Below are 18237 nucleotides of genomic sequence, written 5' to 3'. Positions count from 1 at the left end.
ATTATATACAGGAGATACCCAGGTTATACCAGCTGTGTATATATAATTGTATACAGGAGATACCCAGGTTATACCAGCTGTACATATATATAATTATATACAGGAGATACGCAGGTTATACCAGCTGTACATATATAATTATATACAGGCGATGCCCAGGTTATACCAGCTGTACATATATAATTATATACAGGAGATGCCCAGGTTATACCGGCTGTACATATATAATTATATACAGGCGATGCCCAGGTTATACCAGCTGTACATATATAATTATATACAGGAGATGCCCAGGTTATACCGGCTGTACATATATAATTATATACAGGAGATGCCCAGGTTATACCAGCTGTACATATATAATTATATACAGGAGATGCCCAGGTTATACCAGCTGTACATATATAATTATATACAGGAGATGCCCAGGTTATACCAGCTGTACATATATAATTATATACAGGAGATGCCCGGGTTATACCAGCTGAACATATATAATTATATACAGGAGATGCCCAGGTTATACCGGCTGTATATATATAATTATATACAGGAGATGCCCAGGTTATACCAGCTGAACATATATAATTATATACAGGAGATGCCCAGGTTATACCGGCTGTACATATATAATTATACACAGGAGATGCCCAGGTTATACCGGCTGTACATATATAATTATATACAGGAGATGCCCAGGTTATACCAGCTGTACATATATAATTATATACAGGAGATACCCAGGTTATTCCAGCTGTACATATATAATTATATACAGGAGATGCCCAGGTTATACCGGCTGTACATATATAATTATATACAGGAGATGCCCAGGTTATACCAGCTGTACATATATAATTATATACAGGAGATGCCCAGGTTATGCCAGCTGTACATATATAATTATATACAGGAGATGCCCAGGTTATGCCAGCTGTACATATATAATTATATACAGGAGATGCCCGGGTTATACCGGCTGTACATATATAATTATATACAGGAGATGCCCAGGTTATACCGGCTGTACATATATAATTATATACAGGAGATGGCCAGGTTATACCAGCTGTACATATATAATTATATACAGGAGATGCCCAGGTTATACCAGCTGTACATATATAATTATATACAGGAGATGGCCAGGTTATACCAGCTATACATATATAATTATATACAGGAGATGCCCAGGTTATACCGGCTGTACATATATAATTATATACAGGAGATGCCCAGGTTATACCAGCTGTACATATATAATTATATACAGGAGATGCCCAGGTTATACCGGCTGTACATATATAATTATATATAGGAGATGCCCAGGTTATGCCAGCTGTACATATATAATTATATACAGGAGATGCCCAGGTTATACCAGCTGTACATATATAATTATATACAGGAGATGTCCAGGTTATATCAGCTGTACATATATAATTATATACAGGAGGTGCCCAGGTTATACCGGCTGTACATATATAATTATATACAGGAGATGCCCAGGTTATACCAGCTGTACATATATAATTATATACAGGAGATGCCCGGGTTATACCAGCTGTACATATATAATTATATACAGGAGATGCCCAGGTTATACCGGCTGTACATATATAATTATATACAGGAGATGCCCAGGTTATACCGGCTGTACATATATAATTATATACAGGAGATGCCCAGGTTATACCGGCTGTACATATATAATTATATACAGGAGATGCCCAGGTTATACCGGCTGTACATATATAATTATATACAGGAGATGCCCAGGTTATACCAGCAGTACATATATAATTATATAGAGGAGATGTCCAGGTTATACCAGCTGTACATATATAATTATATACAGGAGATGCCCAGGTTATACCAGCAGTACATATATAATTATATACAGGAGATGCCCGTGTTATACCGGCTGTACATATATAATTATATACAGGAGATGCCCAGGTTATACCAGCTGTACATATATATTTATATACAGGAGATGCCAGGGTTATACCAGCTGTACATATATAATTATATACAGGAGATGCCCGTGTTATACCGGCTGTACATATATAATTATATACAGGAGATGCCCAGGTTATACCGGCTGTACATATATAATTATATACAGGAGATGCCAGGTTATACCGGCTGTACATATATAATTATATACAGGAGGTGCCCAGGTTATACCATCTGTACATATATAATTATATACAGGAGATGCCCAGGTTATATCGGCTGTACATATATAATTATATACAGGAGATGCCCAGGTTATACCAGCTGTACATATATAATTATATACAGGAGATGCCCAGGTTATATCGGCTGTACATATATAATTATATACAGGAGATGCCCAGGTTATACCGGCTGTACATATATAATTATATACAGGAGATGCCCAGGTTATACCAGCTGTACATATATAATTATATACAGGAGATGCCCAGGTTATACCGGCTGTACATATATAATTATATACAGGAGATGCCCAGGTTATACCAGCTGTACATATCTAATTATATACAGGAGCTGCCCAGGTTATACCAGCTGTACATATATAATTATATACAGGAGATGCCCAGGTTACACCAGCTGTACATATATAATTATATACAGGAGATGCCCAGGTTATACCAGCAGTACATATATAATTATATACAGGAGATGCCCGGGTTATACCAGCTGTACATATATAATTATATACAGGAGATGTCCAGGTTATACCGGCTGTACATATATAATTATATACAGGAGATGTCCAGGTTATACCGGCTGTACATATATAATTATATACAGGAGATGCCCAGGTTATACCAGCAGTACATATATAATTATATACAGGAGATGTCCAGGTTATACCAGCTGTACATATATAATTATATACAGGAGATGTCCAGGTTATACCGGCTGTACATATATAATTATATACAGGAGATGCCCGGGTTATACCGGCTGTACATATATAATTATATACAGGAGATGTCCAGGTTACACCAGCTGTACATATATAATTATATACAGGAGATGCCCAGGTTATACCAGCAGTACATATATAATTATATACAGGAGATGTCCAGGTTATACCAGCTGTACATATATAATTATATACAGGAGATGTCCAGGTTATACCGGCTGTACATATATAATTATATACAGGAGATGCCCGGGTTATACCGGCTGTACATATATAATTATATACAGGAGATGCCCAGGTTATACCAGCTGTACATATATAATTATATACAGGAGATGCCCAGGTTATACCGGCTGTACATATATAATTATATACAGGAGATGCCCAGGTTATACCAGCTGTACATATATAATTATATACAGGAGATGCCCAGGTTATACCGGCTGTACATATATAATTATATACAGGAGATGCCCAGGTTATACCAGCTGTACATATATAATTATATACAGGAGATGCCCAGGTTATACCGGCTGTACATATATAATTATATACAGGAGATGTCCAGGTTATACCAGTTACAAGCGTTGTTGAGCGTCTATGAACATACACAGTGTAAATGTCTGTCTGTTCCTTCCTTGTAGTCTCTGCTGGTAATGATGGAGGAGTGGAGACAGAAGACGCAGAATCCTTGTCCTTGTCATCCGTGTTCTCGTTAATGGGCAGCGCTTTCCTCGCAGCCAAGAAGAGTGTCGCCCCGATTGTCAGCCTGGTAAGGCTACTTTCACACTTGCGTTGAACGGTATCCGTTGCATTGCGTTGTGTAACGGATGCAACGGATGTGTTGCATATAGTGACACAACGGATGCAACGGATGCTGCAAAACAACGCAATTCGTTTTGATTTTTTTTTTTTTTTTTTCCGGTTTTACCAGCGGCAGACTATAGTGAACGATCAGCTGATCGTTCCCTGCAGCCGGCCGCTGGGTGATCAGCTGATTGCTCCCAGTAGCCGGCCGCCGGGTGATCAGCTGATCGCTCCCGGCTGCCGGGTGATCAGCTGATCGCTCCCTGCAGCCGGCTGCCGGGTGATCAGCTGATCGCTCCCGGCCGCCGGGTGATCAGCTGATCGCTCCCGGCCGCCGGGTGATCAGCTGATCGCTCCCTGCAGCCGGCCGCCGGGTGATCAGCTGATCGCTCCCTGCAGCCGGCCGCCGGGTGATCAGCTGATCGCTCCCTGCAGCCGGCCGCCGGGTGATCAGCTGATCGCTCCCTGCAGCCGGCCGCCGGGTGATCAGCTGATCGCTCCCTGCAGCCGGCCGCCGGGTGATCAGCTGATCGCTGTCACTTGCCGGCGCCCGGGCATGCCGGCGGGCGGGCGCTCAGCTGAGCGCTGTGACTTGCCGGCGGCCGGGCATGCTGGTGGCCGGTCATTCAGCTGAGCGCTGTCGCTTGCCGGCAGCCGGGCGCTCAGCTGAACGTTCGGCCACCGCGAGCCAAAATAAAGTTTGATTTAAAAAAAAAAAAAAAAAAAAAAAAAAAAAAGAGCATGCGCAGTGAAATCCAGAGGATTCCGCTGCTCAAAATAACGTTACATGCTGCGTTGCTCCCGCTGGGCGGAAGCAACGGAGCGTCGCCCAGCGGAAGCAACGCAGCTCCTTTTGGTACAATCCGTCACCCATACAAGTCTATGGGAAACAGCGGAATCCGTTAACGGATTCCGCTGTTTCCCAAAAGGGCGGATTGTAACGGAAGGAAAATAACGCAAGTGTGAAAGTACCCTAAGTCACCCAGATGGCACCATGTTATTGCTGGAAGCTGTACCAACTGCACACCACTCTGCAAACCAAGAGAGCCCCGCAACCATCACTGCAGGGGGGATATAGCAATACATGACGGCCATACAAGTTAATGTGTCACCATGTAATACACGGTTGCCTAAAGGGACTCTGTCACCAGATTTTGGCCACCAAATCTGAGAGCAGCATGATGTAGAGGCAGAGACCCTGATTCCAGCAATGGGTCAGTTACTAGGCTCCTTGGTGTAGTTTTGATAAAGGAGATTATCACCACTGCCAGGTAGCCCTCTATATTCAGGAGCCCTGTAAAACCCCTCCCCCCCCCTCTGATTGGCAGCTTTCGGTGTACACACTGCATAGGCAGAAAGCTACCAATCAGTGGTGTGGGTTGAGTTATACAGAGCTAAGCATTTAGATCTGCAGCAAATAAAACAGGGATTTTATTAAAATGACAGCAAGCAGCCCAGTAAGTGACACATCGCTGGAATGAGAGTGTCTGCCCCTACATCATGTTGCTCTCAGATGGGGTAGCAAAAACCTGGTGACAGATTCCCTTTAAAGGGGTTCTCTGGAAATACAAGAAACATTTATTGTAAAACATGTCATTATAAATTAATTTCTAAATACCTTTAATGAAAAAAATCACAGTATAGTATATTTATTGTATCTCCAGTATTCACTCAGATAGACACGGTACACAGCAGTGTGAGCAGCCTCTTCTTACCTCATCATCCCTGGTCTCTTCAGTATTAGATCAGATATATAGGTTGGACAGCAGTGTGAGCAGACTCTTCTTAGTTCAGCATCCTTGGTCTCTCCAGTATTAGATCAGATATATAGGGTGGACAGCAGTGTGAGCAGACTCTTCTTAGTTCAGCATCCTTGGTCTCTCCAGTATTAGATCAGATATATAGGGTGGACAGCAGTGTGAGCAGCCTCTTCTTACCTCATCATCCCTAGTCTCTCCAGTATTAGACAATATATACAGGGTAGATAGCAGTGTGAGCAGACCCTTCTTACCTCAGCACCCCTGCTATCTAGTAGCAGATCAACTACACAGGGAGGACAGCAGTGTGAGCAGCCTTTTCTTATTTCATCACCCTAGGTATCTCCAGTATTAGATGAGAAACATAAGGTGGACAGCAGTGTGAGCAGCCTCTTCTTACCTCATCATCCCTGGTCTCTCCACTATTAGATCAGATATATAGGGTGGACAGCAGTGTGAGCAGTCTCTTCTTAGTTCAGCATCCTTGGTCTCTCCAGTATTAGATCAGATATATAGAAAGGACAGCAGTGTGAGCAGCCTCTTCTTACTTCAGCACTCCAGGTATCTCCACTATTAGACGACATACACAGGGTAGATAGCAGTGTGAGCAGACTCTTCTTACCTCAGCGCCCCTACTATCTAGTAGCAGATCAACTACACAGGGAGGACAGCAGTGTGAGCAGCCTTTTCTTATTTCATCACCCCAGGTATCTCCAGTATTAGATGAGATACATAGAGTGGACAACAGTGTGAGTTGCCTTTTCTTATCTCAGCACTTTTGGTATCTCCAGTATTACTTCAGATAGGGTGGACAGCAGTGTGCTCAGCCTCTTCTTACCTCAGCACCCCAGGTATCTCCACTATTAGATGAGATACACAGGGTAGACAGCAGTGTGAGCAGACTCTTCTTAGTTCAGCATCCTTGGTCTCTCTAGTATTAGATCAGATAAATAGGAGGAAAGCAGTGTTAGCAGTCTCTTCTTACCTCAGCACCCCAGATATCTTCACTATTAGATCAGATACACAGGGTAGACAGCAGTGTGAGCAGACTCTTCTTACCTCAGCACCCCTGGTATCTAGTAGCAGATCAAATACACAGAGAGGACAGCAGTGTGAGCAGCCTTTTCTTATTTCATCACCGCAGGTATCTCCAGTATTAGATGAGATACATAGAGTGGACAACAGTGTGAGTCACCTTTTCTTATCTCAGTACTTTTGGTATCTCCAGTATTACTTCAGATAGGAAGGACAGCAGTGTGAGCAGCCTCTTCTTACCTCAGCACCCCAGGTATCTTCAGTATTAGATCAGAGTCACCGGGTAGACAACAGTGTGAGCAGCCTCTTTTTACCTCAGCACTGTTGGTATGTCCAGTATTAGAATAGGGAAAATAGCAGTGTCAGCAGCCTCTTCTTACCTCAGCAACCCTGGTATCTCTAGTAGTAGATCAGATAGACAGGGTGGACAGCAGTGGGAGCAGCCTCTTCTTGCCGCATTACCCCTGGTATCTCCAGTAGTCGATCAGAAAAAGGGTGGAACAGCAGTGTAAGCAGCGTCTTCTTACCTGAACACCCCTGGTATCTCTAGAAGCAGCTCAAATACACAGGGTGGACAACACTGTGAGTCGCCTTTTCTTATCTCAACACTTTTAGTATCTCCAGTATTACTTCAGATAGGAAGGACAGCAGTGTGAGCAGCCTCTTCTTACTGCAGCACTCTTGATATCTGCAGTATTTGAGCAGAAAAATGGAGGAAAGCAGTGTAAGCCGTCTCTTCTTACCTTAGCACCTGTGGTATCGCTAATATTAGATCAATTAGAGGGTGGACTGCAGTGTGAGCAGCCTCTCCTTACCTCAGCACCATTGGTATTGCCAATATCAAAATATCTTCCTCTGAATGAAGGAGTTTCCTACACTTGTCATATTCAGATTCTGCCTGGGTGTACCCCCCTAGATAAGTAATTGATCAGTACCTCCCTAGTGTGATTGGCTAATTAAAGGTATGTAGGAATATACAGTGTGTAGTGACATTTCCTTTTATGTCCCCTATTTCTGGAGACCCCTTTTATAGTCCGAGAGCAGAAGATCTTCCTTGTTTCTCAGTGTATTTGTTGTGGTCTGTGGCTCCTTGGGAAGCGTCGCTGCTTTCTACGATCCCTGACACGTCTTATTATTGAGGTTTCTGAGGCCTGGGTGTGAGACGTTCCGCCATAGAGGGTGGTCTCGAGCCTCAAGACCCTGTTGAGCTCAAAAACACTCTAAAGTGTTATCAGCTAAAGTGGAATTCCCCTTTAAGGGTAGTGTCTGTTGTGGTAGTGGCCAAATTCCGCCCATTAGTGAGGGCAAGAATAGGCCATCGATATTCTAATGGGTGCTGGTCCGAATCTTCGCAGTGACGTCCGAATCACTAGGATGGAAAAACCGGGCACAGGCACTACCATGGGTATCGCACCGCACCGCACCACATTTTGTAATCCTGAAAAACTCTTTAAGATACATTAAGGTAATTTAAAACAATTTTGGCATCAACCTAAGACAATCAAGGGTCATACTGTGTGTATAGAAGCATTTTATAAGCATGCTCTAATCCAGACAAAGGAGGAGGAGAAGGTGAGCTGTGATATCACCTATTGTGAATGGTGGATCCTGTGTTATCTACTGTATATAAAAGTGTTATCAGTCATTGTACAGGAGGAGGAGAAGGTGAGCTGTGATATAATTTATTGTTAATGGTAGACCCGGTGTAATCTACTGTATATATAGGTGTTATCAGTCATTGTACAGAAGGCAAAGGTGAGCTGTGACATCATGTATTGTGAATGGTGGATCCTGTCTTGTCTACTGTATATATAGGTGTTATGTTATCAGTCATTGTACAGGAGGAGGAGGTAAGCTGTGATATCATATATTGTGAATGGTGGACCATGTGTGATCTACTGTATATAGAGGTGTTATCAGTCATTGTACAGGAGGAGGAGGTGAGCTGTGCTGTGATATCACCTATTGTGACTGGTGGATTCTGTGTTATCTACTGTATATCGAGGTGTTATCAATAATTGTACAGGAGGAGGAGGTGAGCTGTGATATCACCTTTTGTGAATGGTGGATCATGTACACTGAACAAAAATGTGGAGGACTATGGGGCACATTATACTATATGGAGGACTATTAGGGGTGCATTATACTATATGGAGGAATATGGGGCACATTATACTATATGGAGGGCTATGGGGGGTGCATTATGTTATATGGAGGACTATGGGGTGTGCATTATACTATATGGAGGACTATGGGGTGTGCATTATACTATATGGAGGACTATTAGGGGTGCATTATACTATATGGAGGACTATGGGGTGCATTATATTATATGGAGGTCTATGGGGTGCATTATACTGTATGGAGGACTATGGGGGGTGCATTATGTTATATGGAGGACTATGGGGTGTGCATTATACTATATGGAGGACTATGGGGTGTGCATTATACTATATGGAGGACTATGGGGTGTGCATTATACTATATGGAGGACTATGGGGTGTGCATTATACTATATGGAGGACTATGGGGTGTGCATTATACTATATGGAGGACTATGGGGTGTGCATTATACTATATGGAGGACTATGGGGTGCATTATATTATATGGAGGACTATGGGGTGTATTATACTATATGGAGGACTATGGGGTGCATTATATATGGAGGACTATTAGGGGTGCATTATACTATATGGAGGACTATGGGGTGCATTATATTATATGGAGGACTATGGGGCACATTATACTATATGGAGGACTATTAGGGGTGCATTATACTATATGGAGGACTATGGGGCACATTATACTATATGGAGGGCTATGGGGGGTGCATTATGTTATATGGAGGACTATGGGGTGTGCATTATACTATATGGAGGACTATGGGGTGTGCATTATACTATATGGAGGACTATTAGGGGTGCATTATACTATATGGAGGACTATGGGGTGCATTATATTATATGGAGGTCTATGGGGTGCATTATACTGTATGGAGGACTATGGGGGGTGCATTATGTTATATGGAGGACTATGGGGTGTGCATTATACTATATGGAGGACTATGGGGTGTGCATTATACTATATGGAGGACTATGGGGTGTGCATTATACTATATGGAGGACTATGGGGTGTGCATTATACTATATGGAGGACTATGGGGTGTGCATTATACTATATGGAGGACTATGGGGTGTGCATTATACTATATGGAGGACTATGGGGTGCATTATATTATATGGAGGACTATGGGGTGTATTATACTATATGGAGGACTATGGGGTGCATTATATATGGAGGACTATTAGGGGTGCATTATACTATATGGAGGACTATGGGGTGCATTATATTATATGGAGGACTATGGGGTGCATTATACTATATGGAGAACTATGGGGTGCATTATACTGTATGGAAGACTATGGGGGGTGCATTATGTTATATGGAGGACTATGGGGTGTGCATTATACTATATGGAGGACTATGGGGTGTGCATTATACTATATGGAGGACTATTAGGGGTGCATTATACTATATGGAGGACTATGGGGTGCATTATATTATATGGAGGACTATGGGGTGCATTATACTGTATGGAGGACTATGGGGGGTGCATTATGTTATATGGAGGACTATGGGGTGTGCATTATACTATATGGAGGACTATGGGGTGTGCATTATACTATATGGAGGACTATGGGGTGTGCATTATACTATATGGAGGACTATGGGGTGTGCATTATACTATATGGAGGACTATGGGGTGTGCATTATACTATATGGAGGACTATGGGGTGTGCATTATACTATATGGAGGACTATGGGGTGTGCATTATACTATATGGAGGACTATGGGGTGTGCATTATACTATATGGAGGACTATGGGGTGTGCATTATATTATATGGAGGAGTATGGGGTGCATTATACTATATGGAGGACTATGGGGTGCATTATATTATATGGAGGACTATGGGGTGCATTATACTGTATGGAGGACTATGGGGTGCATTATACTGTATGGAGGACTATGGGATGTATTATACTGTATGGAGGACTATGGGGGGTGCATTATATTATATGGAGGACTATGGGATGCATTATACTATATGGAGGACTATGGGGTGTGCATTATACTATATGGAGGACTATGAGGGGCGCATTAGACTATATGGAGGACTATGGGATGCATTATACTATATGAAGAACTATGAACAATGTTAATCTGTAGATGATGTGATACGTCGGGCAGGTATAATCTCCGTCCAGGAGGCTTTTCTTGCCTTTCATCGCACAGTTCCTGAGGTTAGACAAACAATGCTGCTCCACCTGTCTCACAATGAGCCGTGGCAGCGACGTGTAATGATATTTAACTAAGGAGAAATTAGTGATGTTTTTGGGTTCAGTGAACAGGAGAGTAAATATGGGAGATTAATCCTCGGGCTGTGCGCAGGGCAAACATTGGGCACAGAGGAGGCCTCATTCGTCACATCGTCCGGCCTCCGGTCCTGAGACAACCCTAGAAAGGACGTCATTCAGGATCTGACCGGGAGCCACAATGCACCATTGATGCTGGTTGTGTCCATTGTACAAAAACGATGGTTTCCGATCCGTGAAGACGCCTCTCACTGGTTATCAGAACGGCATGATACATTTGCTACAAGTTAGATTGTTGTTTTTTTTTTCTTTTGCGACTTTTTAGAGCAAAATGTCATTCAGTCCTCACATTGAGCTGTAAAATGGCCATGTCAAGGGAGGAATTTGGGTGAAGACTGCTAATGGAGTCTTCGTTTGGGATATTCAGAGACGGTGCCGTATTAGCTGTATACCAGTGCTGATATATCTATGTATCAGACAATGAATACATGAGACATGTTCTCCTTGAGCCAGCATCATCAACTGAACTCGTGTATTGGAAGACACCCAATTATACAGAAAAGCTACTTTGGCCTTGAAGCTAAACAGGGATTTCTCCACTCCTTAATTTCTCACAGCATCCTGTAAAACACATCTTTGTTCCTTGCAAATTCTTTCTGTGTGAACATTACTGATAAGACTTTTGCTCATTATTTGAAAACTTCCATTATTTGTACATCTGTTCACTTATCCTTGGTAACCACTTCATGACTATACAACTTTGAACAGGGAGTATTATAGATCTGTGCAATTGCTACATAGACAGACAGATTATTATACAACTACATCTATATTTTGATTATTTACATACACAGATATTCTTATTACGTTTAAACAAACATACTACAGCTCAGACCACCTTCACAGCCACATCTGGCCTCAAGTGTACTAAAAAAAAACATGTATGTGCATGTAGGTCTTTCATAGACAAGTCCAACAATAGCTTTACATGGCCGGATCATTCCTCCATTAATATGCAAATGAGGCTGAAGAGCTATTTGTAGATCTGAAGTCTCCGTCACTCCAGCTCTATTCCCCCCCAGCGCTGCCTCCTCCTGCCTTGCCTGACTGATGTCTCCTCACAGACACACAGCATAGAGGCTGTCAGTCAGTCAGGCAGGAGGAGGCAGCGCTGGCTGGGAATAGAGCTGGAGTGACGGAGGCTTCAGATCTACAAATAGCCCTTCAGCCTTATTTGTATATTAATTCATACACTGATTTCTCCATAGCGGAGGAACAGACCGACCTAGTAAAGGTAATGCTGGACCTGTCTTTATACATGTACATATAAATAGATACGGAGAGTGAAATCCTGCTGGCAATTCCATGTAAATGGAAAGTGTCATCAGAAATGACCTATGGTTTAATGCAGATACTGTATTTGTGTTGCATGTATTTTTTTTAATAATTGGAATTTTCTTTTTTATATCAGTTTTATTGAGAAATAAAAAAAAAGAACCATATAGTAATCTTGCAATTGTCACACTGACCACTAGGGCTTTTTTAGTCTCATTCCTCCTGTCTTTACAGGAAGAGTTTTCGGCAGTGTCATTATCATCAGAGGAAGGATTACAATGACAGGTGATACCTCTATACACAGCTGATAACACAGAATCCACCATGCACAATAGGTGATGTCACAGCTCACCTCCTCCTCCTTTATAATCCCTGATAACACCTCTATATGCAGTAGATAACACAGAATCCACCATTCACAATAGGTGATATTACAGCTCACCACCTCCTCTTCCTGTACAATGACTGATAACACCTCTATGTACAGAAGAAACCACAGGATTCACCATTCACAATAGGTGATATCACAGCTCACCTCCTCCCGCTTCTGTACAATGACTGATAACCTCTATATACAGTAGATAACACAGGATCCAGCATTCACAATTGGTCATATCACAGCTCACCTCCTCCTCTTGTATAATGACTGATAACACTCCTATATACAGTAGAAACCACAGGATCCACCATTCACAATAGGTGGTGTCACAGCTCACCTCCTCTTGTACAGTGACTGATAACACCTTTATATACAATAGATAAAACAGGATCCACAATTCACAATAGGTGATATCACAGCTCACCTCCTCCTCCTGTATAATGATTAACATCATTTTTATATACAGTAGATAACACAGGATCCACAATTCACAATAGATTATATCTCAGCTCACCTCCTCCTGTACAATAACTGATAACACCTCTATATACAGTAGATAACACAGGATCCACAATTCACAATAGATTATATCTCAGCTCACCGCCTCCTCCTGTACAATAACTGATAACACCTCTATATACAGTAGATAACACATGATCCACAATTTACAATAGATGATATCACAGCTCACCTCCTCCTGTACAATGACTGATAACATCTCTATATACAGTAGATAACACAGGATCCACCATTCACAGTAGATGATATCACAGCTCACCTCCTACTCCTCCTGACCTCATTAGATGCATTAGAACAATAGATGAGGTCAGATTACGTTCATTGCTTAATGTACACCTGAAATTTTTTTGGAATAGAAAGTTTGGGACTGATTAATCGCAATGTTTCTGGCAGTTCATAAAACACTTTGAAAAGTCCCAAATTTTGTGCTCAAAAAGGTGCTGTGCCGAAAACGGGCCGACCGCACGAAAATACGTGGATCTAGGACGAGACGAGGTCACGAGCTGCCATCAAATTTATGAAAAGTGTCCGGTCACCCCGATCCCTGCCCGGGGTCACCCCCTATCCCTGCCCGGGGTCACCCCCGATCCCTGCCAGGGGTCACCCCCTATCCCTGCCCGGGGTCACCCCCTATCCCTGCCCGGGGGTCACCCCCGATCCCTGCCGGGGGTCACCCCCGATCCCTGCCCGGGGTCACCCCATATCCCTGCCCGGGGTCACCCCCTATCCCTGCCCGGGGTCACCCACGATCCCTGCCTGGGGGTCACCCCCGATCCCTGCCCGGGGGTCACCCCCGATCCCTGCCCGGGGGTCACCCCCGATCCCTGCCCGGGGGTCACCCCATATCCCTGCCCGGGGTCACCCCCTATCCCTGCCCGGGGGTCACCCCATATCCCTGCCCGGGGTCACCCCTGATCCCTGCCTGGGGTCACCCCAATCCCTGCCCGGGGTAACATTTCTGGGGTCACATTTCTGGGGTCACTGAGAAGCTCCAAATAGTTTTGGTGGAGGAGGGGCACGTGACTTGTAAAAGGCGCAGATTTATTAAAGCAGACTCCATGTGTGTGATGGAGATGACGTGGAGCAAGGAAGGTGTTTCTGCCCCAGCATGCACCATTATATCCCACCAGGGCCTCGTTCACGTCTTCATACATTATTATTGCTTTTAGGAAAAGTTTTTACTTTCTCTACAAATGTGTTTAGAGGCGTAGCGCCCCCTGCTGAGGGCTGCTGAGCCTGAGATCTCACTGACTTCCGGCCTCTCAGATCAGCTGATCATCACACAAAAAACTACAAGTCCCGGCATGCACTGCGAGCAGGCTGATGACGAAAAGAACCTCCGCGTTTGGGCACCGAGAGGGTTAACGCAGTGACCAGTCACCTGCGCGCGATCCTACTTCCGGGTAGTCGCTGACTGTTGACGTCACCGCATCCGGGTCCTGCCGGGGACTCTGGTGACGTGTTGTTATGACAGGAGGCGAAGTTCAGCGCAGCTGAGGCAGCGGCAGGTGAGAAGCCGGCGTGTGACTATGTACAGAGAGGCTGCAGTGTGCGACTATGTACAGGGATGCGAGAGTGTGCGACTATATACAGGGAGGAGAGAGCGTGCGACTATATACAGGGAGGGGAGAGTGTGCGACTATATACAGGGAGGAGAGAGTGTGCGACTATATACAGGGAGGAGAGAGTGTGCGACTATATACAGGGAGGAGAGAGTGTGCGGACTATATACAGGGAGGAGAGTGTGCGACTTATATACAGGGAGGAGAGAGCGTGCGACTATATACAGGGAGGAGAGTGTGTGACTATATACAGGGAGGCGAGAGTGTGCGACTATATACAGGGAGGAGAGAGTGTGCGACTATATACAGGGAGGAGAGAGTGTGCGACTATATACAGGGAGGAGAGAGTGTGTGACTATATACAGGGAGGAGAGAGTGTGCGACTATATACAGGGAGGAGAGAGTGTGCGACTATATACAGGGAGGAGAGAGTGTGCGACTATATACAGGGAGGGGAGAGTGTGCGACTATATACAGGGAGGAGAGAGTGTGCGACTATATACAGGGAGGAGAGAGTGTGCGACTATATACAGGGAGGAGAGAGTGTGCGACTATATACAGGGAGGAGAGAGTGTGCGACTATATACAGGGAGGAGAGTGTGCGACTTATATACAGGGAGGAGAGAGCGTGCGACTATATACAGGGAGGAGAGAGCGTGCGACTATATACAGGGAGGAGAGTGTGTGACTATATACAGGGAGGCGAGAGTGTGCGACTATATACAGGGAGGAGAGAGTGTGCGACTATATACAGGGAGGAGAGAGTGTGCGACTATATACAGGGAGGAGAGAGTGTGTGACTATATACAGGGAGGAGAGAGTGTGCGACTATATACAGGGAGGAGAGAGTGTGCGACTATATACAGGGAGGAGAGAGTGTGCGACTATATACAGGGAGGAGAGAGCGTGCGACTATATACAGGGAGGAGAGAGCGTGCGACTACATACAGGGAGGAGAGAGTGTGTGACTATATACAGGGAGGAGAGAGCGTGCGACTATATACAGGGAGGAGAGAGTGTGCGACTATGTACAGGGAGGAGAGAGTGTGCGACTATATACAGGGGATGCGAGAGTGTGCGACTATATACAGGGAGGAGAGAGTGTGCGACTATATACAGGGAGGAGAGAGTGTGCGACTATATACAGGGAGGAGAGAGCGTGCGACTATATACAGGGAGGAGAGAGCGTGCGACTATATACAGGGAGGAGAGAGCGTGCGACTATATACAGGGAGGAGAGAGCGTGCGACTATATACAGGGAGGAGAGAGTGTGCGACTATATACAGGGAGGAGAGAGCGTGCGACTATATACAGGGAGGAGAGAGCGTGCGACTATATACAGGGAGGAGAGAGCGTGCGACTATATACAGGGAGGAGAGAGCGTGCGACTATATACAGGGAGGAGAGAGCGTGCGACTATATACAGGGAGGAGAGAGCGTGCGACTATATACAGGGAGGAGAGAGCGTGCGACTATATACAGGGAGGAGAGAGTGTGCGACTATATACAGGGAGGAGAGAGCGTGCGACTATATACAGGGAGGAGAGAGTGTGCGACTATGTACAGGGAGGAGAGAGTGTGCGACTATATACAGGGGATGCGAGAGTGTGCGACTATATACAGGGAGGAGAGAGTGTGCGACTATATACAGGGAGGAGAGAGTGTGCGACTATATACAGGGAGGAGAAAGCGTGCGACTATATACAGGGAGGAGAGAGCGTGCGACTATATACAGGGAGGAGAGAGTGTGCGACTATATACAGGGAGGAGAGAGCGTGCGACTATATACAGGGAGGAGAGAGCGTGCGACTATATACAGGGAGGAGAGAGCGTGCGACTATGTACAGGGGATGCGAGAGTGTGCGACTATATACAGGGAGGAGAGAGTGTGCGACTATATACAGGGAGGAGAGAGCGTGTGACTATGTACAGGGAGGAGAGAGTGTGCGACTATATACAGGGGAGGCGAGAGCGTGTGACTATATACAGGGAGGCTGGAGTGTGCGACTATATACAGGGAGGCGAGAGCGTGTGACTATATACAGGGAGGAGAGAGGGTGCGACTATATACAGGGAGGAGAGAGCGTGCGACTATATACAGGGAGGAGAGAGCGTGCGACTATATACAGGGAGGAGAGAGCGTGCGACTATATACAGGGGATGCGAGAGTGTGCGACTATATACAGGGGAGGCGAGAGTGTGTGACTATATACAGGGGATGCGAGAGTGTGCGACTATATACAGGGGATGCGAGAGCGTGCGACTATATACAGGGGATGCGAGAGTGTGCGACTATATACAGGGAGGAGAGAGTGTGCGACTATATACAGGGAGGAGAGAGTGTGCGACTATATACAGGGAGGAGAGAGTGTGCGACTATATACAGGGAGGAGAGAGTGTGCGACTATATACAGGGAGGAGAGAGTGTGCGACTATATACAGGGAGGAGAGAGTGTGCGACTATATACAGGGAGGAGAGAGTGTGCGACTATATACAGGGAGGAGAGAGTGTGCGACTATATACAGGGAGGAGAGAGTGTGTGACTATATACAGGGAGGAGAGAGTGTGTGACTATATACAGGGAGGAGAGAGCGTGCGACTATATACAGGAGGAGAGAGTGTGTGACTATATACAGGGAGGAGAGTGTGTGACTATATACAGGGAGGAGAGAGTGTGTGACTATATACAGGGAGGAGAGAGCGTGCGACTATATACAGGGAGGAGAGAGTGTGTGACTATGTACAGGGAGGAGAGAGTGTGCGACTATGTACAGGGGATGCGAGAGTGTGCGACTATATACAGGGGATGCGAGAGTGTGCGACTGTATACAGGGGATGCGAGAGTGTGCGACTATATACAGGGGATGCGAGAGTGTGCGACTATATACAGGGGATGCGAGAGTGTGCGACTATATACAGGGGATGCGAGAGTGTGCGACTATATACAGGGGATGCGAGAGTGTGCGACTATATACAGGGAGGAGAGAGTGTGCGACTATATACAGGGAGGAGAGAGTGTGCGACTATATACAGGGAGGAGAGAGTGTGTGACTTATATACAGGGGATGCGAGAGTGTGCGACTATATACAGGGAGGAGAGAGTGTGCGACTATATACAGGGAGGAGAGAGTGTGCGACTATATACAGGGAGGAGAGAGTGTGCGACTATATACAGGGAGGAGAGAGTGTGCGACTATATACAGGGAGGAGAGAGTGTGTGACTTATATACAGGGAGGAGAGAGCGTGTGACTATATACAGGGAGGAGAGAGCGTGTGACTATATACAGGGGAGGCGAGAGTGTGCGACTATATACAGGGAGGAGAGAGTGTGCGACTATATACAGGGAGGAGAGAGTGTGCGACTATATACAGGGAGGAGAGAGTGTGCGACTATATACAGGGAGGAGAGAGCGTGCGACTATATACAGGGAGGAGAGTGTGCGACTATATACAGGGAGGCTGCAGCGTGTGACTATATACAGGGAGGAGAGAGTGTGCGACTATATACAGGGAGGAGAGAGTGTGCGACTATGTACAGGGAGG

The 18237-nt window shown here is 45.1% G+C and overlaps 1 protein-coding gene across 1 annotated transcript in view; it reads left to right on the top strand.

Annotated features, from left to right (window-relative positions):
* MIA3 (MIA SH3 domain ER export factor 3) overlaps window positions 1–18237 on the top strand; it is a 198828-nt gene that overhangs the window by 25657 nt on the left and 154934 nt on the right. Inside the window, exon 6 of the mRNA XM_075341433.1 lies at window positions 3565–3692. Within this exon, the coding sequence (XP_075197548.1) occupies window positions 3565–3692 (128 nt within the window). The remainder of the gene's footprint in view (window positions 1–3564; window positions 3693–18237) is intronic.

This window comes from Anomaloglossus baeobatrachus, chromosome 3 (assembly GCF_048569485.1).
Source record: "Anomaloglossus baeobatrachus isolate aAnoBae1 chromosome 3, aAnoBae1.hap1, whole genome shotgun sequence".
In the NCBI taxonomy this organism is placed as follows: domain Eukaryota; kingdom Metazoa; phylum Chordata; class Amphibia; order Anura; family Aromobatidae; genus Anomaloglossus; species Anomaloglossus baeobatrachus.
The sequence above is the reverse complement of the archived record's forward strand: the minus strand, read 5'-3'. Positions and strand labels throughout refer to the sequence as shown.